This window comes from Marmota marmota, unplaced genomic scaffold (assembly GCF_001458135.2).
Source record: "Marmota marmota marmota unplaced genomic scaffold, marMar, whole genome shotgun sequence".
In the NCBI taxonomy this organism is placed as follows: Eukaryota; Metazoa; Chordata; class Mammalia; order Rodentia; family Sciuridae; genus Marmota; species Marmota marmota.
This window is the reverse complement of record NW_026000164.1, coordinates 13,153,138-13,177,450: the sequence shown is the minus strand read 5'-3', so window position 1 is coordinate 13,177,450 and position 24,313 is coordinate 13,153,138. Positions and strand designations below refer to the sequence as shown.

The window sequence follows — 24,313 nt, the reverse complement described above, 5'->3', positions numbered from 1 at the left end:
TGTTCTTCACCTTATTGCTATCCAGTCCCATAATGACTGGACTTTGGGCAGTTACTTGTGAGCCATAGTACCTCATCATTTAGATATGTATTTTCTGATAAGGAGTAATAAGCTCATTTTAGAGCTGCTTAAGGCTATTATATATGCATTACTGTCTAGGCATGCTGGGTTCATTGTGTCTGATCAGCAAAGAATTGAACAGAACACAAAAATAGCAAGCAAGAAGCAGGTTTATTCAAAAGCAACAGGGATAGAGAGATAGACTTCTCTGAAGAGAAGGGGCCCCAGAGCTGCTAATCTGGTGGGAGACTTTTGGCCTGTTCTTTTCATGATCGATGGAATTTCCTCCTTTCCTTATCTCCTCCCTGTTCATGCTCTTCACACCATTATTGATGAATGCCTTCTCTGTCCTTGCCTCTGTTTTAGTTTCTCTATTGGATCCCCCCTGCCCGGCCTAGGAGCGCAAGTATGGAAGTGTCTGGCTGATCGGGTATCCCGCTTGTGTCCACAAGCACTGTCATCAGGAAGTTGACCTCATCACAAGACCTTCTCCCTGATCCTTTGTTCTCCCTCTTCCTCTGACCTCCTCACTCAACATCTTGCCCTGGATGCCTGAGCCCTTCTCCGTCTCCCTCATCTGCTCTTGCATGCCACTGGTGTATAAGCCAATCAGCATCTGCATAAAGACTGTCCTACATTTTTGCAATCCTGTCCTGGTGTATTCCCTATCTTTTACTATGTTTTGAGGCTTTCTTTTTCCTGGTTATAATCTATAACTGTTTTTCTACTTATAATTGATCATGTTGCATCAATCCTTCCCCAAGGATCCAGGATCCCGAGGGCAGGTCATGTGGTCCCAGGAGGTCATCTGTTATGGTATCTGTTGTTCTATTATCTGCATATATGTAATACCTGAATACTTTAAATTCCCTTATGTCCATTTTGATAAGACTAAACAAAACAAACAACCCCCCCCCCAAATACTGCAGGTACCTCTTCTATTGGTGTTCTCTATATTAATAGGTTTACATTTTTAGGATTCTTTAAATCTAATTTTATATCTTTTGAGGCTGCTATTGAAAACTTTCTTTTAACATCCTTCTCTGTTGGGTACCATAGATCCCTGGAGGCAAGCTCCATTTTAGGGCATTTCCTTTTTACTGTATCCTTTCTCTCTCATCCCAGAGGTAACATGTTTCTTAGCTAATTTTCTTGCCCACTCAAATAATCTCTTAATAGAGTATAACTCTATAGTCTACCTTACAGATAAATAATCACAGATGTGTAATATGAGGTTTGCTTTTCTTTCTGCTGCTTTATATTTTTTTGTTGTTGTTGTTGCTGACCAGTTTCTCATGAGATGAAACCCTGCAATTTAGACAATCTGCCTTTCCACCTCTCCAAAATTAATCTCTGGATCTGCAGAGATCAGGGAAGTGCCCTCCTTATAGTGACTGAGCTAGGTTTCACCCCAAATGGCTTGTAACATGATGTGTCTTTGAATTGCAAAGTGAGCTTTTAGTCTCTGTTCACAAGTCTTTGGTATGGGCGCAAAATTTTATCTATAGTGCCAAATGACATAATTTATCTGAAAAAAAATTGTGTTCTTCCAATTATTTTGCCAGTGATTTGTTTACTTATTGGGTTCTTTCTTTAACAAATGGAATCCTGCCAGCTACACCAATTGTCATGAGGGTGCTATGTCATTAACATAGACCAAACAAAAATTTTGAGCCTTTCTACAATATCATAATTTATAGAATAACAATAAATTCACAAGGATACCCCACTTTCATCAGGGGCAGTTCAGTGAATACTTATGGGTCACCTAGTAGTCATAAGCTGTGCAATCACAGGTTCTTTTATTCCAATCTTAATTTCTAATATGTATAACACTCAAGTCACAGATCACACTTCACACAGTTAGAGCTGCTTAAGGCTGTAATATCTGTATTACTGTCTAGGCATACTGGGTTCATAACAGAAAGGCTATGAAAGGGTTAAAGTGACTAGAGGTTCAGAAGAGGTTCAGAAGGCTGAAGGAGAGCAAAGGCAGAGAGCAGATATGAATGCAGAGTCACTGTAGGTGGTCAGATAAGATTAGGTGCAACCTGAAGAATTTATCTTATTCAGGGCACAGAACTTCAAAGCACAGAAACTTATTGTGGGACAAGTTTCTGGATGAGGGACAAAAGGACGTCAACAAAGGGCAGTTCCACGTGTCAGCTTGAGATATTAAAGTGGGACTCCTGGGGTCGTCACTTTGCTAAAGCCCTATTTTTGCTGAGGCCATTTACCTGGGCAAGGTTCCTTTGAGTGACCAGGTGATGGGTCAGGGTGCCTCTCCTTTTATGAGTCTGCAGTGAGGGTGTTGTATGATATGGTGGTCTGGTGTTTTTGATAAGCTTGTGGGCCTGGTTTTAGCAATATGAGTGCTACACCCATGCATTCATGTGCTTCTGATTAATTGGATGAGTTCACAGGTGGTCATTCTTATTAGCACGATTAATTTATTTATCAGTCTGTGCCTTATGGTGGTGCCAGGCAGATGGTTGTTGTTTATTTACATAAACAAGATGGGGAGTCACTCCACCTCAGCACTGCAACTCAAAATGGAGTCACTTAGGGCAAACTATTGTTTTACAAAGGTTTAGGCACAGCCTGAAAACTGCTTTACTTCGAATCATGGAGTAACAGAGCAGAGCACAGTCTGCCCCCCACACATCCCTCCTTCCTTTCTTCTTTCCTTTTTTTTTTTTAAGGGCAGGAGTAAAATAACTATTTTTATTTAGTCACTTATTTATTTGTTCTTAAGCAACAAGTAACAATTATGTCTATTTATGGTATTTAGCAGATACTCATGTACCTATCTTTCCAAGTGGCACATTTTCACAGGGACAATTTGGGATTACAGTGGCCACTTCTAGAAAACTTTGATATGAATAAGATTGTTCATTTGAGATGCTCCTTGGAACATCTTTTTAAATTCCATCTTGCTGAAAGCCTGCTAGAAGCAAAGCGAAATTCCAACTGTCCAATGGTGTGCTTTCTTTTTTAGTGTAAGGAGGCTTCCAGACACAATTCACACTCTAAAATTACCTCTCTCAAGGACCCTTTAAGACCACTGAAAACTTTTAGAATTTAAAACAGATTCTCATGACTCCATCTGGATCCTGCTTTCCTTCTTGTTTGTATGATTCCTTTCCTTTTCCAGATTTCAATTGGTATGTACGATTCAAACCCTGATCATATTCAGATCCTTAGACCATTTAAAAAGACTTTTCAATCCCCAGGGTGGAAAGAAAAAGCTATGTTGAAAAACTAAGAATTGTACTGGCAATTGTCTTAGATGACAGCTTTCTAATATTATACATGTTCAGTATACATTTGAATTTATAAAGAATAGAGGTTTATTTAGCTGACAGTTCTTCAGGGCCAGGAGTCTAATAGTATGACACTGTATTTGCTTGGCATCTGGTGAGGTCCTACCTGGTGTTTCCTAAGGTAAAGAGGTCATCTCAAGGCGAAACACACCCAAACAGATTTTGGTAAGACCCAGAAGATAATAAACTTGGTTTAAAAAATAGAATTGACATAATCCTGAAAAGGATTGACAACTTAATTTTAAAGAGAAATTTAAAAAATTTAAACAAAGACATTTGTCAATATTTTAAATACAGGGATTATGGGAAAATTAATAACCCCATCCTCACTAAAGGGGGATAAAACTTATAATATGTGTTGTCTTTTTAAATTCCATCTTGCTAAAAGCTTGGAGTTCAAAAGAAAAAAATAGGAGGTGGGTATAATTGTGAGTTAAACTAAAATAAATGCATAACATCATTCCAAAGCCACTTTACATATACTCTTATTCTGTAGTCATTATAAGAAATAACAGCAAATTAAAACTATGTTTATTGATAAAAATTCTATGTCTGTGTTATTAATATATTGTTCAGGAATTGTATTAAAGTTTACTGATGAACTCAAGTTTTTTCTAAGGTCTCAAAGCTGATTAAAGGTCAATCACAGTTTTATGTAACACATTAAGCATTTATGCTTTGTAGCAGTATGACAATTTCACAATATTAAGCCCTTTTAAAAGACATCTTCTAGATATCTTTAGATCTAAAAAGTTGAATACAAAGAAATTTTGGCAGAACTTGAGTCTTTCAAACTTGGTTATTAAAACAGAGGTTCATAAAATATTTTTTAATGGTCCCTGTGGTACTCTTGACAAATAGAAAAATCTTAAGACAAATTGAGTGAACTGAAAATATTGATTTAGAGACAATGTAGTATCTTCCCCCAGATTTTACCATTTAAAAATTTTATTAGCAAAATATTTTAGTTTTTACAAGACTGAAGTTTAATTTATTAAGATTTAAACTTTCTAAATTTCTTGTGTTTGTCAAGTAAACATAAGATGATCAAACATAAAATTGTATTCAGTGAATTGAAATTGCCATAGCAGATGTCTTTTAAAAGGGCTTAATATTGTGTAATTGTCATACTGCTACAAAGCATAAATGCTTAATGTGTTACCTAAAACTGAGATTCCCAGATCCTGCCTAGCTTTGAGACCTTAGATAAATATTGAGTTCATCAGTAAATTTTAATAGATTGCCTGAACAACATATTAGTAACAAAAAGACACAGAACTTTTGTCAGTAAACATAGTTCTAATTTGCTGTTATTTCTTAGAATGACTACAGAATAAGAGTATATATAAAGTGGCTTTGGAATGATATTATGTGTTTATTTTTGCCAATTTTTACTTGAGATAATAATGTAAAATGTATGTTTACTGAAAAAAAAGAGAGTTTTCTGTTCCTTAGTTTTCTTTTGTATTTGAAGAAAACAGAATTGGTTATTTTGTGAAATATAGTAGCCAATGTAAATGGTTGAGTATCCTAGGTACAATAGATAGAGAAAAACACAGAGACAGAATAAAATATATGATTTATGCACTTATCAAGGAAATTGTTGCAGATTATTGAGGTGGTAAATTCAGTATGATAAACATTTATTTCATATGCTTATAAAATTATGTTAAGAGTAATGTCAAAACTTTTATATTTATCATTTTTGTAGATTTATGTATCTTTATAAGTCTAAATACTTACATGCAAAGGAGAATTAGTAAAGTCTTTATTACTAATTGTTATATCAATGGTGAAATAAAAGAAGAAAAATTCCAATTTGGATTTTTTCTTTTTATGTCAAAAGATAACTTTTTTGACAGGTGTGGTGGTGGAATCCTGTAATATCATCTACTTCGGAGGCTGAGGCAGGAGGATTGAAAGTTTAAGGCAACTTAGCAAGACCCTGTCTCAAAATAAAAAATAAAAATTAAAAAGGGCTGGGCACAAATCCTTCCCTCAGTTTTATATGCTAATAATGAATATTAATCTTGACTCTTGGCATCTCTTCCATTGAATCAGAGTTGCTTTCTCATAGTTTGTTAGAAAGATGTTCAATAAACTAAAGCAAACCAAAATTTTAAAAAAGAGGTTGGGGGTGTAGCTCAGTGGTAGAACACCCCTGGGTTCAATCCCTAGTACCACCAAAATAATAAAATAAATAATAATAACAACTTTTCAAGATAGATTTTCTTTGGCCTTGATATTTCTCTTACATTATGAATTCCAGCTATCAACCTTAGGGGGAAAAAAAAAAAAACAGACTTTGCCTCCACATCAGAAAGTACTATGTACAACTATAATGCACCAGTAAAATATATAAAAAAAAATCATATGACGTAAAAGAAGTCTTTATTACTATTTCTCTTAAGTAACTGGCTGATGAATTACTTTTAAGCAAAGAAAATACCTTATCTGGGTAGCCTACAAATCTAATGGGAAAAATTTAAAAGTACTTATGATTTCATAAACCCTGCCAACTAGTCATTAACACACAAACTTCTTAGTGTGTGAGGGGTACTGGTTTTATCCCCATCACCACAAATAGAAACAAACAAAAAAAATTCCTGCCAACTAAACCTGGTTCATCAGCAATGGGAACTACCCTGTTGTCTGTCTGCAGAGTCATTATATCTACAGGAACTGGTTCACTTCATTCAGAATACACGTCTTCCCTTAGGGCCCAGTGATTGGTTCACTCATTCTAAGATAAGCAATATTTGTATTCTCCATGCCCCACTGGAGAACTATTTCTTATATGGACACTGCCACCTGAAGCCCATTAAGGCAGTTTAAATTCATTCCTGGGGACTTTTTTTTTTTTTAATTTTTTTTTTAATGTTTTATTTTTTAGTTTTCGGCGGACACAACATCTTTGTTTGTATGTGGTGCTGAGGATCGAACCCGGGCCGCGCGCATGCCAGGCGAGCGCGCTACCGGCTTGAGCCACATCCCCAGCCCCATTCCTGGGGACTTTTATGGATGATCACATGGCCCTGAGTTTCTTCTTAGCTAACCAAAGGGAGTTTATGATACAATAAGATCCACTTGCATTTTTAAAAAATATTTTTTAGTTGTAGATGGACACAATACCTTTATTTTATTTATTTATTTTTATGAGGTGCTGAGGATCAAACCCAGTGCCCCACGCATGCTGGGCAAGCGCTCTACCATGGAGCCCCAATCCCAGCTCCAGCCCCAACCCCAGCCCCTTGCACTTGCATTTTTAAAGCACACTTTTGAGACCTGGGGTTGGTGATGTAGGCCACTAAATGAATAATGTTTCTCCTATCTAATAATTTTTCTTGAAATAAGGTAATTGCCTGTATTGCAGTAGGTCAGTGCCTCTTGTCTAGATTCTTAAGTTTTACTATGTAGCTAGTTTTCATATCGGATGATCCAATAACTCATTCTATAATAGAAAGACCAGAAGGGACTGACATTTGTCCAAGTTAGAATATTCTGGTGAGCAGAATGTTGAAGATAAAAAGACCCGGACATCAAAGCTTATCACCCCACCCAGATAAACTCAAAGAAAAATAGCAGCCCTGATACTTATTACCTGGTAGTTGACCTAATTTCTCTGACAAGGCCATAGTGTTCTCCTGCTGAACACAAATAATTTCACAGAATATCAGTGTTAGAAGAGGATTCTTCATGATGATGGTGGAATGGGAAAAGAACCAGGTCTGCTCCATAATGACACCTGACAGAGATCCCATGCAACCATAAAAATGATCAAATATTTAGCTAACAGGAATGGCTGCTGTTTTTTATCTCTCATGACAATCTAACTATATTCTGTTTCTTCAGCCTCCTGGAATAAAATTAACATACCAATTACTGCATTGCCCTCCATTTAGAGGGTAGACACACAAAATATACCTGTGTCTTTTGACTTTTCCCCAAATCACTTAACATCAATGCAATTTCTTTAACCAGCTCTTTCCATATCCCTCTTCCTGAGATACCCCATGGTTTTTCCTGCAGAGTGCCAGAATCCCTTGCTGTGGGAAGTTGATAAAATAAACTTCATTGCTGACATGTGTGTTCCTAGTGGTCCTTGATTGGTAGCACTGACAAATGATTGATTAAGTGGTGTAAAATGCCATGTCAAATACCTGACTTAGGGTATACTCAAGAGTTCAAGTCCAAAGTCTTCTCTTAGGCTCAAGGCAATCTTGCATTGTGAGCTCCTATAAAATTAAAAGCAATTTACAAGTATCCAATATATAATGGTAGACAGTGAACATTTCCATTTAGGAAAAAAGGGGGCATAGAAAGAAGGGATAGGAACAAAGCAAAACTGAAATTCAGCTGGGCAAACAAGTCCTGTAACTTGATGTTCAGCATCTGGGGCACATGGCATGGTGATGTTATATCCAAAGGGCTTGTGTACCTCCATCCCTATGGCCGTGTTAGCTGCAGTCCAAGTGGCCTTTCTGTTGGCTTGTCTCAGCTTGATTCCTGCAGCCTTCCTTGGCAGACATTTCATTGTAATGGCATTTCTTAATTTTGGGGTCTCCACTGCAGCTTTGGCTTCCTCCTCAAATCTCCACACATGGCCCTCTCCGGGGCTGCCTGCAGGGACTCTGACCCTGCTGCACTCTGCCTGCTTCCCAAGCCTTCCTTTGATATCTTGGTGGGAGCCTCCATGGCCTCCTAACTCCAGCATCCTGCATTCCTACAGCACCGTGTGGTTGACACCAATTTCTGCTGCCATCTTGAGCAGTAGCCAAGCTTCCAAGGACCCTGGCTGTAGCAGCCTCTAAGTGCCTGGGTGGCTGAGCACATTGAGAAAACTTCCAAGGCCCCCTTGGGCAAGAAGGATTTTTCACTGGTCTCTTCTCATGAGAATTTTCACTTTTATTCCCTGGAGCCTGAGATGGATATGGTCTTGCCAGCTCCTGAGTTGCCCTCAGGCCATCTTTCTTATTGTCTCTAAACAAAGTCTTCAGGATTTCTTTTGTGCCAGTAATGTCTTTAACAACTGCAACTTCCTTGGCCCCAGTTTTACTCCTACCTTTCAAGTCCAAGTTTTTCAAATCTTTCTGCTCTGCTTTCTGCTTCTGAATATCAAAATAAACAAATAAAAGCTGCCAGAAATATCATGCAATTTCCTGAATGCCTAGGCATTTCTTCCACCAGATTAAGAAGTCCATCACTTAATATCAGCCTCACAGAAAGTATCAGAACTTGGGTAAAATGCAGATAACTTCTCAACCAGAATATAACATGAATGGCCTCTACTTTAAATTCCAATAGAATTCTCTTTCTCTGAACCCTCTTGAGCCCTGTCCTCACTGTCCACGGTCCTATTGGCATCCTGGTCTTCTGAGCTCCCACCATAATCGGCCATTAAACTCCACTTACAACAATCTAAAGCATTTCCAGCTTGCACTGCTACACATCTCAAAATTTCTCCAACTGATTCCAAAAACCTCCAAAAGCTTCTGAATCACATGGTCAGTTTAGTCACAGCAACGACCCCACTTCTCAGTACCAATTTCTGTTTTAGTCAGCTTTTTTGCTGCTGTGACTAAAGGACCAGACCAGAACAACTGCAGAGGAAGAAAAGGTTTATTTGGGGTTCACAGTTTCAGAGGTCTCAGTCCATGGGCAGCTGGGTCCATTTCTTGGGGCTCAAGGTGACAGAATCTCATGGTGGAAGAGTGTGATGAAGGGAAGCAGCTCACATGACAATCAGAAAGCAGACAGAGAGACTCCACTCACCAGATACAAATATATACCCCACAGCCAAACCCCCAAAGCCTCACCTCCTCCAGCCACACCCCACTTACCTTTAGTTACCTTTCAGTTAATCCTATCAGGTGATTAATTCATGGATTGGGTCAGGACTCTCATAATCTAATCATTTTTTCTCTGAATCTTCTTCCATTGTCTCACATGTGAGCTTTTGGGGGACACCACACAGAAACCACAGCATGAACTTTCACTTTTTAAGGCTTCAGCTTCCCACTGTCAACTATAATCTGAAAATATTAAATGGAAAATTATAGAAATAATATTTCACTAGACTTAAATTGCACACCATTCTAAGTAGTGTGATGAAAATTTGTGCCATGCCACTCCATCCTGCCCAAGATGTTGACCACTGTACCAACACTGTATATGCTACCCACCCTTCTATAGTTTGGAGAAGTATAAATAAAATTTAATTTCCAGGAAAATAACGTGTATATTACAGAGACTGGACTAGGATAAAAAGGTTAACTTTCATCACAAGGATGTTCCAGTAAACTAGGGGGTAGGGTGAGGATGGGGGACAGAAATGGTTTTAAAATCTGGATTCGTAATGCAGCACATAGTCTTCTGCCTCAGTCTGGCTGGGCACAAATAACTGGGCTTACCAGCCACTTGTAGGTTCAAACAGGAACTACTTTATTGCCCTAACCCAATGGGAACTCTCTAGAACTCCACAGAAACTCCACGAGAACTCAAAAGTAGCGGGCACCCGAGGTAGCAGGAGCCGCCTTATTGCCGGACAGCAGAGGTTTACATACACAACTGAATACACAGCTTGCCTCAATTCAGCATCATCCAGTTACAGCAATCAGTCATTATCTTAATAATTATACACAACCCAACTCAATTATCATCATCTTAATGGCTCGCTGGCGTTACTTCTCAACCACTCCTTCCGGCAAAATGCCAGGTGCCATCCTGACCTGGCTGTGGCTCTCAACAGTCTTCCTACCCATTGCCCCTTGCTCCTCTTTTCCCTCCCTATAATGTCCTCCAAAGTCACCTGTGTTAATGGCTTGCTCCTCAGCCTGGTGCTATTGGGAGATGGCGAAACTTCAAGAGTCAGAGCCTAGTGGAAAGAAGGTGGGTCATTGGGGCTGTACCCTTCAAAGGATTTTATCCTGACCCCTTGCTATCTCTCTCTTTGCTTCTTAGATGTCACATGGTAAAAAGACCTCTTTCTTAGTGTATTCCTGTAACCAAAGAAAAGCCTAAATAAGTTCTCTTACTTCACTTGCTGTTAGTTTACTTTAAAGATCACTAATTTGGAGGTGATGCACCTGAGCAATATATTATTAGTCTCCCATTAGCTTTGCTGTGTTTGAAATCTCAACTAAAGCTGCCTAATGCATTAAAACTGTTCTTCAACAAAAGCCGATTTTTGCTTTCCTTTCATATTCCTATCCTAAACTTGTAACAAAAACTAAAAAGACATGAATCATAAAACTTACTAATCACTTTTTTTCTAAACATATAGAACCAAGGACATGTGATGACAGATAACATCAGAATATGAATCATCTAACACAAAACACAACTTGCTATCCCTATTTTTAAACTAAAAGCAGAAGTATAGATAAGGCTTAATTTCCAGGAAAATAATGTGTTTATTACAGAGACTGGACTAGGATAAAAAGGTTGATTTTCATCACAAGGGTGTTCCAGTAAACTGGGGAGGGTGGGGTGGGGATTGGGGGCTGAAATGGTTTTCAAGCCTGGATTCATAATGCAGCACATAGTGTTCCTACCCATTGTTCCTTGCTCCTCTTTTCTCTCCCTATAAAACCCTTTTGTATTCCTGCATTTCCAAAGATGGTCTTTGTTTTGGGGGTGATGTTTCCCTCTACCTTCTCAGGGCTAGCCCTTGAATAAACTTTATTAACTTTCTCCCAACTCTCTTCTCCCAAATAGAGGCTTTTGAATGGCAAGTAGATGGAATGGGGTCTGGTAGCACTCCCACCACAATGTATTGTGTCACCATAGACCAAAAGCAACAGGGCCAGGTGACCATGGATAAAAACCTCTAAGATTGTGAGCCAGATGGAATTAACTTTGGAAAATCGGATTTACACAGGAAATTGATACCAGAATTCAGGTGTTGTAATTACACCTGAAAATGTTGTTCAATAGCAAGAAGAGTTTGGAAAAGTTTGGGCAAGCAGGCTAGTAAAGTCTAGAATGCTGTAAACGGAAATTAATGGGTGATTTTTGGTGAGAACACAGAAGACCAGAATGTTGTTAGAAACATGGACATTAAAGGTTATGCTCATGAGAATTTAGATGTAAATAAGGACTCGATTAGAAATTGGGCTAAAGACCACTTATTTTACTCTGTGGAAAAATTTGGCTGCATTATGTCCATGTCCTGAGACTTTATTGGAGGCTATATGTAAAAGTGATGAATTAGCTTATCTACTAGAAGAAATTTCAATTATGGCCCCAAAGCACAAGAGTAATGATGCTGGATATTCAGATAGATCAAAGAGAATCTGTAAAGTACTTCCTTTAAGTGAAAAGGTAAAAGTTTATCAGAGATATATATATGTGTGTGTGTGTGTGTGTGTGTGTGTGTGTGTAGGAAGAAAACATAATTTATATAGAGCCTGGTACTATATATCTGCAGTTTCAAGGCATCTACTGGGGATCATGTAATATATCTCCTACAAATAAGGAAGGGCTACTTTATTTGAAGATGGTGATTTGTGGAGGTAATTAAATTTAGATGAGGTCATGAGAGTTAGGTCTTCATAATGGGCTTAATTCTTTATAAGAAGAGACCAGAGAGAGCTTCTCTCCCTCTCTATTCCACTCTTTCTTTCTCTCCCTGACCCCCTCCAATGTTGAAGTTTTCAGAAATATGAACGAATAAACTCCCTTATAGTTTAAGAAAATTTAAGATTGATCTCTGTTAGTTGCCAACAAAACATTTTAATGAATAGAGGCCAGATTGATTTCCTTCTGTTTTTTTCAATTTCTTTTTGTAAAAAAAAAAAAAGAAAAAGAAAAACAAGAAAGAAAAAAAAAAAGAAAAGAAAAAGAAAAAAGTAAACATAAGTTCTCAAAGTATCAGTAAGTTTGATTATCTGCATGCATTGATGAAGTTCAAAGGATAGCCATGCTTAGGAGTTCTAGGAAGACCTGGGGAAAAAAAGATAAACCCAGGTTGAGAAATAGATTTGTTCATCTCTCCGCCCTCCCCCAGCTCCTCCCCACAGCTGTCCTTTCTTTAGACCTTAGATCGCCTTGTCAAATAAACTCTCCCTGTCCTATACAGAATCACTCTTAGAAAGCTGAATCCTGAGACTCTCTTTCCATGATGTACCTCAGTGCTGCAAATCACCGAATACCTCTAAGCGATGGAAACAGCATTCCCGTCATTGGACTTGGGACTTTCTCAGAACCAGCATTGGTAAGTTTCTCTTTCTCTCTGTTTTTTTTTTTTTTTTAAACATTTAACTAATGAATAATTTGTAATTGTTTTTGAGTCGATATCATTGATTGTCTTTATAAAGAAAGCAACTTCCAAGGACTGCTGCCCTTTGCCTAAATGGGAATCAAACCAAGGGTTACACTGTATCTGCTCATGGTTAACTAATTTAGATTAGAAAATGGTATTTTTTTCTTTCTTTACTGATATTCATCTGAATGCTAATAACTAGAGTGAGCTAAGACATATCAAATTTGTGAGTTATGATTTATGGAGTTTTTTTTTTTTGAAGGTTATATTTAAGAATTTTTAGTTCAGGCTAACAAATCTTTAGTAATTACCTGCCATGCACTGAGCAATAGTCTATAGAAGCTTCAAATATGCAGAAAACACATCTCTGCTATCTAGGCATTAAACAGTCTAATGGAGGGTGCCATTTCTCCAACAACTAAACAAAGGTCAGATCTCTGTTAACAATGGAACTGTAAACAGTGTATCTGTGAAAACAGAAAAGAATGAAATTTGACCATGAGGATTGAAATGGGTTTCCTTTAAAACATGCTAAATTTCTGCTGAGAAGAACAATTCTTCATTACAGTTAACATTTACTGCCTTCTGTCCTGTTAACCATCTTTCTGACCTGTGACAAAATGCCTGAGATAATCACCTTACACAGAGGGAAGATTTATTTTGGTTCATGGTTTCAGAGATTTCAGTGTATGGTTGCTTGGCCCTGTCACTTTGGGCCTGTGCAACAGGAGAACATAACAGCTGGGTATATGTGCCAGAGCAGAGCTGCTTACCTCTTGGCAGCAGGAAGCAGAGTCAGAGAAAGAGCTTGGGCTCCCAATAGCCCCATTAAGGGCACACCCTCAATGAACTAACTTGCTCTTACTAGTCTTTCCTCTTAATGGTTCAACCTTCTCCCAACAGCTCTCCAGGCTGGTGACAAAGCCTTTAGCACATGGTCTTTGGGGAACATTTGAGATCTAAACCTTAGCATATGTGTAGAAATGCCATTGAAATCTGAATGATCATGTACGATTAAACTCTACAAGCTGAGTGTGAATTAGCTAGGCAGAGAGTCAGAGCTGAGGAAATATGGGAAGTCTGGAGATATAGGACATACGATGTGTCCAGGCAAAGCCATAGAGCTGCAACATGGAGTTAAGAATGGAGGAGACGGAAGGTGAATATGAAAAATTTGAAAAATTTTTGAAAAAGTTGAGACTGGAATATGTGCAGAAGAGTTCATGTCATTGTATAGAGCTGAGAAATCATCTAGAGCTTAGGGGCAGAGGACTAGCATCCCAGGATCTGTTTTGGAAAGATATTCCAGGTGGCAGCAAACAGAATGGAAGTCAGAGGAGTAAAACCAAACTCTCGGTGCCATGAGTAGTTCGCTCTTGTATCACAACTCCACATCCACTGTAACTGCCCACGCCCTTTGTTGTTGTTGTTTTGTTTAGTTTGGGGTTTTTTTGGTAATGCAAAGGAAAATCATTCATGTAGTAGTTTTAGGTCCTTGATCTTTGCCTCTTCTTTCTTTGCCTTTGTCTCTGACCTTGTCCAAAATCTTGGCTCCAACCAACATATATACAGAGATTACCAATCCATACTTAATATTCTGTTTGCTATATCTTCTCCATACAGCTATGGATTGGCTCTATCAGAATCCCCTGGGACACTCTGAACATACAGATCCCTGGGCCTCATCCCCAATGTCCTGAATCTGGATCTCTAGGGGTAGAGATTAAAAATCTTGGGGCTGGGGATGTGGCTCAAGCGGTAGCTCGCTCGCCTGACATGCGTGCGGCCCAGGTTCGATCCTCAGCACCACATACAAACAAAGATGTTGTGTCCGCCGAAAAACTAAAAAATAAAATAAAATAAAATAAAAAGAATCTTCACTTAACAAGATCCTGGGGTAATTCTGATGTACAAATGCATTTGTACTCCGTCTAACTAATGAGGTGCCACTACACAGGTCATCTCCCCTTTCCCAAGGAATACTTCTCCCAGCAAGTAGCAGTAACTCCCAGACACCGGAGGAGCCCCAAATCAGAACACATACCTTCCTTCTGTCCTCGTTAGCATTCCTCCCTTTCTCCACATTGTTCCCAAGTAACTGCTGAGTTCTTGTTGCTTTTCTCTCCTGGTTTCCCAGCGCACACCGTCGCTGCCTTGGATTGGCTTTTATTTATTTTGGGCTAGTCTTCAAGTTTCTTTCCTTTCTAATTAACCACCCAGATGGAGACCACCAGAATCTTTCTAAAACCTCAATCTAGGCGTGCCACAGGTTGGCTTAATCATTTCAGTGGCTCCCTACCAATGTTTGTTGGGGTGACTCCCACAGTCCCTGCCCCGCCAGCAGGCTGTCCCTCTCTCCCCACAGTCTGGGTTCCCAGCAGCACTCCAGGCTCCATTCCTGTGAGCTGCTGCCTTCTACCTGCGCTCCGGGGACTCGCTCATCTGTATAATGCACCTGCAGCCCCTTGCTCCACACGGTGGCAGCACTCGCCGTGCTCTGTTGGAATCACCGTTTCTCTGCCGTCTTCCTCTCTAGACGGTGAATCCATGAAGAAAAGGGCCACGTTTTGTTCAGCTCTATATTTTCTAGTATAATATAGTACCCTATATTCTAGGAGAGTGCCTAGAATGTCATGTGGGTTCAGCCAACGCTTGTCCACTGATGAACCAACTTGGGAGAGCTTTATGTATATGTGTGTGTGAGTGTGGATCAGAGGGCGTGGGTATGTAAGTGGATGGCAAAATATTAGCTAAAAATTTTCTGAACTTAACCATTTGACAGGAACCCTTTTAAGGTTTGTTGTTTTGTGTTGTTTTTGTACTGGGGTTTGAACCCATGGGGCGTTTAAACACTGAACCAACCGGCTTTTTTTTTTTTTATATTTTATTGTGAAACGGGGTCCCACTGAGTTGCTTAGGGCTTCCCATAGTTGCTGAGGCTGGCTTTAAACTTGTGATCCTCCTGTTTCAGCCTCCGGAGCAACTGGGATTACAGGCATGTGCTACTGTGCCTGGCGGCCTTTTAAGGGTTTTATATTACATATGTTTTCTAATTTAATCCTCCCCAAAGTACAAATTCTGTACCAGTTAACGCTGTTGACAGATAAGAAAATTGAGCCATGGAGATTAAATAAATGACTCCAAGTTTATAATGCTAAGGCACAGAGATCTAATTTGAATCCATATAGTTTAAGTTCAGACCCTATGCTATGAATTCCATAGTATATTGCCTTTTATGAATATATCATATCAATAAAACAGCATGTTTGTAACTATGATCTTCTATATATATTTCTGTAAATGAAAGTGTCTAGAGTGTGTGTGTGTGTGTGTGTGAATGTGTGTGTGTGTATTCTGACATTCAGTGGGACTCAACATGTTGTGTCTACCAATAAGAATGATTAAGAACTCGAGCATGGTAGTGCACACCTCTAATCCCAGGGACTTAGGAGGCTGAGGCAGGAGGATTGTGAGTTCAAAGCCAGCCTCAGCAACTTACCAAGACCCTAAGCAACTTTGTGAGATCCTGTCTCCAAAAATAAGAAGGGCTGGGAGCATGGCTCAGTGGTTAACCACCCTGGGTTCAATCCCTGGCACCAAAAAACAAAACAAAACAAAAACAAGAACCTACTAGCTGCCTAGTAATATTAAATGCTAGGATGAAAAAATATTCAAAAGCGGTCATATGCCAGTTCGCACAGAGCAGTGTAACTTCAGACGAAAAGACATACAGCCATCAGAGAGTAGACATAAGAAGAGTGCTCTTAGAAATGAGTACCAGGCACCAGGAGACTTGGGGCAGGGGTGGGGGAGATGAGGATGTAGAGAAGGGAGCATCTCAGAGTAGACTCATGGCTTTCTGTTCTGAGCCACACACGTAACCAACTCCTTATTTTTCTGCCCCAGGGATGATGAGGCAAAGGTAGAACCTAGAACCACCTGTACCCATTTCAGTCATCCTGTAATAAAAGTGCTGACTTATATTAATTTCAGAATCAGTCTCAGTTCTAGAGGTGGCGTTTGATGTCCAAATGTAGCCTTCTCCACTTGGCGTGCCTGAGATGATGCTTTTCAAAACCTTTTCATGCCAGGCCGAGGTATCTCTTGAACTGAAATTTGTCCACCGTCCATGTGTATGATCAAGTCTATCAGTGTTTGTCCTGGGATCCCATCTGTTTTGATAGGGCGTTTGGACTGTAGCAGGATGCCAGTGGAAGTGTCAGGGATGTCTTCAGAGGCATGTGGAGATGGGAGCAGAAATGGAGGCTGAAAATACAAAAGACAGTGTGGCCCCCGATCTGCCTGATTCATCCCCCACTAGAACATGTGAAGAGGGAAGCCGTGGGAAAGGAGCTTAGGTGGAGCTGGTGAAGCCAACCAGCCCAGGTTCTCTTGCCTTACAAAGACTTCTTTCTCTGAATAGGTCCAACTTCTTTCTTTCTTTCTTTCTTTCTTTATTTTCTCAGATTTATCAGCTTATGCAATATTAGAAATTACATAATTTTAAATATTAAATGGCACATACAGGCCTGTAACTGCAAACACAAAGATGGGTAGGTCCAACTTCTTGTAAGGGGATTGAAATGGAACCAGTGTTCAGTAGCACTAGCACCCTTCCTAGGTGGCCCTGGTTGAGATTCCTGTAGTCCACGGTTAGAATCTGAAGAGTGAACCTATATCTGTGTACAAGGAGAAGTCAAGTGCAAGCCCTTGAGTACCCAGGAGGAACCTAAAACAGGAGTCCATTTTGCCCCAGAGTTGGTGGAGATGGTGGGAGCCGGTCTGAGGACCTCAGAACCCCATCTCAGGGGCTATCCTTTCAACATTTTCACTTTCTTCCTGCTGCCCATCTGTGCCCTCTCCTCCTCTCAACCCAGGGAACCTCGCCTCACCAGGGGAAGGCACAACCTTGCTTTTACACTAAGATTTCTTTCTTTCTTTATTTCTTTTTGGTTCAGATCTACATTTAAGCTTGGAGCAGGGTGAGGGTGGCTTCCCCAGCTCTGCCTGAAGAGTCCAGGGACCTGGCAGGAAGCTTACATAAGTGGTCCCAGGGAGCTAAGTCCATTTCTCAATTTTGTTCTTCTATCCCATTCTGATAGAGACATGAGTGCAAGAAGGGTTCTATTTTTTTCTTTACTACAAGCAACACACACACACATACACACACCAAAACTATCACTCAGGGGACTATTTTTGAGAATACAAAAGTTGCTGGGCACAGTGGGGCATGCCTGAGGCACAGGATCACAAATTCAAAGCCAGCCTTAGCAACTTAGTGAGGCCCTAAGCAACTCAGCGAGACCCTGTTTCAAACGTAAAAAATTTAAAAAAAAGGGTTGGGGTGGGGATGTGGCTCAGTGGTAAAGTGCCTCTGAGTACAATCCCAGTACCAAAAAACACATGAAAACACAATAAGTAGAGCCTGAGATTTAGATCACACATACCCTGTACATAACAAAAGGGTCCAGTTGTCTGATTTTCAAATATTTTTCAGAGAATACTGTAAAGGAATTATTCATTTTAAAGACAACTCATTCTGATTTTCCTAAAGCTGATATGGACTATTATTTTGAGGAACAAAAAAAAAACAAAGGAAAAAAATCCAGTTAGTGTTTATTTGTTTCCCTTTTAGCATAGCGGAGATTGGAATTCTCTCCAGTTGCTATGACAACTACACACTCACACTCCCTGCCACGGAAGCCTTGGCTTTCTTAGTGTTAGAAACCAGGCGCTAAGAACTGGCCCATCATGAGCTGGGTTAGATCTGACTCCCTGAGACTCCAATTTAGCAAGCACAGTAAGCGTATTGGAAGTGCCATGGGCACATCTGTGACTGGACACAAACTGGACAAGACATGTCATTCAGATGTCCCCCTGTACTGTGGCTTCAGACTGAATGACAGGATAGTCTTATTCTTCTGATTAATTCAGATTAATAAAATGAACAAAGATTTGGCTACCAAATTTTACAAAATATATGCATTTTGAAAAAATCAAACATGACCCCAATGATCCTTCTTTCCTAAATCTATTGAGGTATCGTTGACACATAGTAAGCTGCATATATTTAAAGTACACTGCGTGCTGGAGGAGGGGAGGCTCTGTCTCCATACACGGTCTACCATTCACGGTGTCTACAACAGCGTGGAATTGGGAATTGTCATGTTAGTTGTAAAACAAGGCAAGGCAAAATTTCCTGATTAATGGTGGTTTCCCTTCACCTCAACCCCAAACTGCTTGTCATTTCAGACCAAAAAGGGGGACTGTGCAGCATCAGTGAAGATTGCCATCAACATAGGGTATCGGCACTTTGATGGGGCCCACCTCTACCAAAATGAGAATGAAGTGGGAGACGCCATCAGTGAGAAGATAGCAGAAGGGAAGGTGAAGAGGGAGGATATTTTCTACTGTGGAAAGGTGAGATCTTGCATTCACCCTCCATCTCCATTTGCATTCATGGCGCCTCTTCTCTTGGCTAAAGAAAGTTGGACTTCTCAAGACCTGTCTCTCCTCCTCAACTGCCAGATCTCAATCGTCCCAAGAATTTAGAGGACTGATTCCCCCTGCAGGTTAGGGAGAGGATCCTTGTTCATACATAGGTACTGATTTTAGGCAACTTTGAACAAAGCCTGCTTTTTCTTTTGCACGTGACTATTTGTGCATCTATTGCTATTTTTTAGATTGAGATACAATTCACTAACCATAAAGTCTCTCCTTTAAATCAGGTCTTTGGTTGTACAGCCATCACCTAATTCCAGAACATTTTTTTTTCACTCCAAGAAGAAACCCTCTGCCCATTAGCGGTCATTTCCCATTTATTCCTCCTGCCTAGTCACTAGCAACCATTGAAGTACTCTCCGTCTCTATAGGCTTCATATGGTGGACACTTCTCAGAAACAGAATCACACAATCTGTGGTCTTTCGTGCCTAGTTTCTTTCAGTTAGTATAATGTTTCCAAGGTTCACGCATATGAGACTGAAAATGTGCACACCTTATAACTTAACAATTCCTCCCCGGTACATATTCCAGAGAGCTTTTGTCTTATATGACTAATACCATTTGTAAGGGTGCCCACAGCCCTGCTGATTATGATAGCCCCAACTTAGAAAGAACCCAAAGGCCCACCAAGAATAGAAGAGGCAAATGAATTGGGATATATTCAAGCCCAGTACATAAGTAATGATGAATGAAGTCCAGCTAGAAGCACCAATAGGGTGGATGTGAATTTTGACAACCTGATAGGGGGAAAAGCAAGTTCTCAGTAGAATTCCATTTATACAGAGATAAAAAGGCAAAATTATACATTATTATTTAGAGATACATTCATAGAGAGTGAAACCTATAAAACCACTCAAGGAAAAGATAAACACAAATTTTAAGATGGAATATCCTCTGCATAAGGTCCATAGTGGGCTTCTTAGACAGGTAAGGTTCTATTTCTTGACCTCACAAAAGTGGAGTAATGTCAGATGTTCATTTTATTTTTCAACTGTGTGTGTGTCTGTGTAAATAAACTCTTGTAAGTACAGTTGGCCCTCCATATCTATATATTCTGAATTTGTGGATTTGACCAACTGTGAATATAAAATATTCAGGAAAAAAAAATGCATCAGTACTGAACAAATAGAGACTGTTTTCTTGTCCTTATTCCCTTAAAAAATACAGTATAATGAATACTTACATAGGATTTTCACTGCATTCAATCTTATAAGTAATTTATTGATTATTTAAAATATACAGGAGGATGTACATAGGTTCTATGCCAGATCCTCAGATTTGGTATTCTTGGTGGGAGAAGGGTGGTCCTGGAACCAATATTCCTCACAGCAACTGAAGGATAACTGTACACTATGTTTAATTAAAATAGTTTGTATTTTTTTAAGATAAATATAAGATGACATAAAAATCATGCAAAACAGAATTTTTAATATTATTGTATTATTTATTGGTTTGGGAGAAGTAGTAGTAGGTAGAATAACATTTTGTGACGAGTAAGAGGGTTAAAAGGAAATACTTGAATAAGTTTAATAGACTAAGAAATTGAATCAATTTTTTAAACCAATAGATTTTGTTTAATAAAAGCAAACAAATATCAATCAAAAAATAAGTTCAGGGGCTGGAGATGTAGCTCAGTGGTAGAGTACTTGCCTAGCATGCACAAGGCCTTGGGTTCAAACCCCAGCAACACACACACACACACACACACACACACACAAGTTCTTAAGGTCACAAATACAAAAGCTAGCTGTGTAAACACCTGGGGCAGGTGTACCACATAATCCTTTAGCTTAACCTATTTTATAGCTATTTCTCACTATGATGGGTGCTGAAAGTAACATATAAGAAGGAAGGGGTCAAATTATCTTTCAAAATCCTTTAAATTGCCCTCAAGTACAGTTGTGCATGTAACTGGATATTTGTACATGTACAAGATCAATAATGTGCTGAATATCATAAAGTACACATAAGAACATATGATAGTAAGTAAACCAGAAAGGGTGTGTGTACCTGAGTTCACATCACAGCACAGGCTATGCCCCATAGGATCAGCTTTCACTGTAGCTCCACCCATGCCTGAGAGGCAGTGGGACAATGGTTAAGTGCACAGACCTTGGAGCCAGATTGGCTGTCAGAGTGCAAAACAATGTATACAACTGCTCGCCCCAGATTCCCTGCTAGCTGTGAGCTACTTGGCATTGGTTACCATCTCTGTAAAATGGAGAAAATGATGTCAGCCACTTCATAAAGTTGTTATGACTTAACATTTATAAAGCACTTAAACAGTATCTGGCATGAATCTAATACTATAAGTGTGTTGATTAAAAGCAAATTAAAATATAAAACAGGATTTTCCCTCGGATAGGTTGGCAGCAATAACAGTGAAGGGACCCACAATAATAACTAAAACACTTTTTCCCACTATTCTCTCCGCATCGTGTTTTCTTCTCTACGGTTTTAGGGCAGGAAAAAAAATCATTGTCCAACACAGCAGCAAAAATTCAGATTTTACCAATTTTGCTTGTCTTCTTGTGACAAAAGAGTACAAAAAGTCAAAACCTTTTTTACCTTAAAAACAAAATCTTTGCGTAAGATTGATGCTGTGAGATGATGTATTAATTTTTCCTGTGAGTCTGAGTACTCCTTGTCACTCAGATTTACATACCTAAGGGTATACATGCTGTGACAAACCATGTAATGTTTTAGAAATGGAGTAAATTCTTGTAGAAATTGGGAGAATTCCCTGGGTCTATAAGAACAAAGCAGAACAAAAGAGCAAGGAAGAATCAAAAGTCGTGCAATAAATTTTGCCAGGTTTCTGTACCACCTATCACAAAGCAAAGGATCCCCTGAAGCCATGCGCATAATTATTTTCTTTACTCGTTTGAAGGACACATTTTATCAAAATGGCATTAAAAAAATGTGCCAGCCTAATTCACAACATCTAGCTAGATACATGTTCTCTGGTTACACAGTGAAGAAGAGTGAAAGCAACATGGATCAGTTAGGAAATTAGCACAGGGTGACCAAAAGGCTTTGTCATATAATTGGGTTCTTTGCAGCCAGGTATGTCTTTAAGTGTCGTATACCATGTTCAGATAGAGTGATGCTCTGGTGTCAAAAGAGTGTTTCCCGCTCATCCGACACTCAGTTAACATTGCAGCATAGCCCTATTTTTTGTGAAATGAGTGAATGGAATGTGCATGAATGCTTTGCAAAAAAAATAGAAAGTTGCATTAATGTGAAAACAGCATGGACATTAATTCTCTCCCCTTGATTCTTTCAGCTGTGGGCTACAAATCATGTCCCAGAGATGGTCCGCCCAGCCCTGGAGAGGACACTCAAGTCCCTGAAACTGGATTATGTGGATCTTTACATCATTGAAGTACCCATGGCCTTTAAGGTGAGTTCAGATGCCTAAAGGTTAGGCCTGCACCCAGTGACCATGAGCCCACAGCTGTGTGCATGGGCCTTGTTCATTATCTAGCACCACAGAATGTTACGATGTTTTGTTTCCATAGATCAGAGTACTAACCTTCCCTGTCAAATGCACAGAAAGGTTAATTTCACAGACTTGGGTCTGAACCCCAAGTTTATTGATTCTTAACTCAATGTGGTTTCTATTATACCATGTTTTTACAACTATAAATTCTTTCCATCTTGGTCTCTGGCTCAAAACAATACAGAAGAGGAAAGCACAGATAATATGTTTTTGTTTTTTTTTGCATTCAATTTGCATCTCATTAGATGGTGCATGTCTGTTTGACAGGACAGCTGTGGCCTAAGGTCTTGCTTTCAGAGAGACCTTGAGAACTATTCTTCTCCCAAGGCCCTACTGAAAGCCAGTTTATCATATACCAGTTACCCTAACACCAGCCCACTACATCTTGGGCTGATCTCATCACCTGCACAAGTCTGGAGAGACAGAACATTCACACAAGTGAAGCAGCTTTATTAGTCACAGATAAGCATCAAGGGACAACAGAAGCCTGGAATTCATGACAAGCTGGTTCCCCAAGACTAAGGAAAGCTGCCCAGAGCAGATGGAGACTCATTTACAAATGCCTGTAACTCCACAGCTGAGAGATTCCAAAAGGTGGGTTTTATAGCCCAGGGGAACATGCCTGCTGGGCAAGAGCACTGCAGGAAACCCTGTTCTATGAGGGAGAGGAATAGGGACCAGGCTCTTCTGGACAGTTCCTCTTTTTCTCAGGATACTTCATTCCCAGTCCATCCATCAGCTATTCTAGAGAACTACAAGCAAAAAAGCCGGGGGTGGGGTGGGGTGGGGGGGGNCCCATGGCCTTTAAGGTGAGTTCAGATGCCTAAAGGTTAGGCCTGCACCCAGTGACCATTCTTGTACCAATTTTATTTCCCACTCAATTTCCTTTCTGACTGCCTTGGCTGACACTGACTTCTCTAACTCTGTGAGACTCAGATACCACCCTTTGCCATCTTGGGCTGCATCCAGAAGCAAGAAGAACCCACTTTTGTAAAACATCATAAAGTCACCATTTTAAATGAGGAAGTTGAGCCAAAAACCATAGAATGAGAGGGGAGGGAATAGGGATGGTAGAACACAAAGGTCACAGATGTCTACTGTACTCATTAATTAGAGGTCATTTGTGACAAATGATAAGGATCATGGGCTCCAGAGCCAGGCTGCCTCTTCTGAATCCGTCTCAGTCCCATAGGAGCCAGATGGCTTGGTTGAGTCATACCTAATCTCCTTCCCACATCACCTAAATATGGTGTAGTGGAAAGAATATGGGCTTTGGAGTCACCCAAACTTTTTGGCTTTATTACTCCCTAGAAGAATCACTCTTAACTTTCTGAACTTCAATTCTATTGTCAATTTTCACTCTTGACTTTTGACTTTATTACTCCCTAGAAGAGTCACTCTTTCTGAACTTCAATTCCATTGTCAATTGCGTGAAAACAATAATAGCTAATTTGTGTCTACTTCGGGGAGTCACTAAAAGGCCAAGTTCGGAGGTACTGACACAATGCCTGGCATTGAAGAGATAATAAAATAAAAGATGCTATTATGAAATATTTGGGTGGAAAGGATGCTTAGCAATTATACATATTAATAATCTCATTTCAAAAAAGAGAAAGTGAGCCTCAAAATCTTGAAGTCAGTTACTCATGTTCCAAGTTCATCAG

The 24,313-nt window shown here is 39.7% G+C and overlaps 1 protein-coding gene across 1 annotated transcript in view; it reads left to right on the top strand.

The window, feature by feature from the left end:
- Akr1d1 (aldo-keto reductase family 1 member D1) overlaps positions 1 to 24,313 on the top strand; it is a 66,879-nt gene that overhangs the window by 13,009 nt on the left and 29,557 nt on the right. Inside the window, exons 2-4 of the mRNA XM_015493793.2 lie at positions 12,463 to 12,597; positions 18,898 to 19,065; positions 22,434 to 22,550. Coding sequence (XP_015349279.1) covers positions 12,502 to 12,597; positions 18,898 to 19,065; positions 22,434 to 22,550 — 381 coding nt within the window. The 5' untranslated portion in view covers positions 12,463 to 12,501. The remainder of the gene's footprint in view (positions 1 to 12,462; positions 12,598 to 18,897; positions 19,066 to 22,433; positions 22,551 to 24,313) is intronic.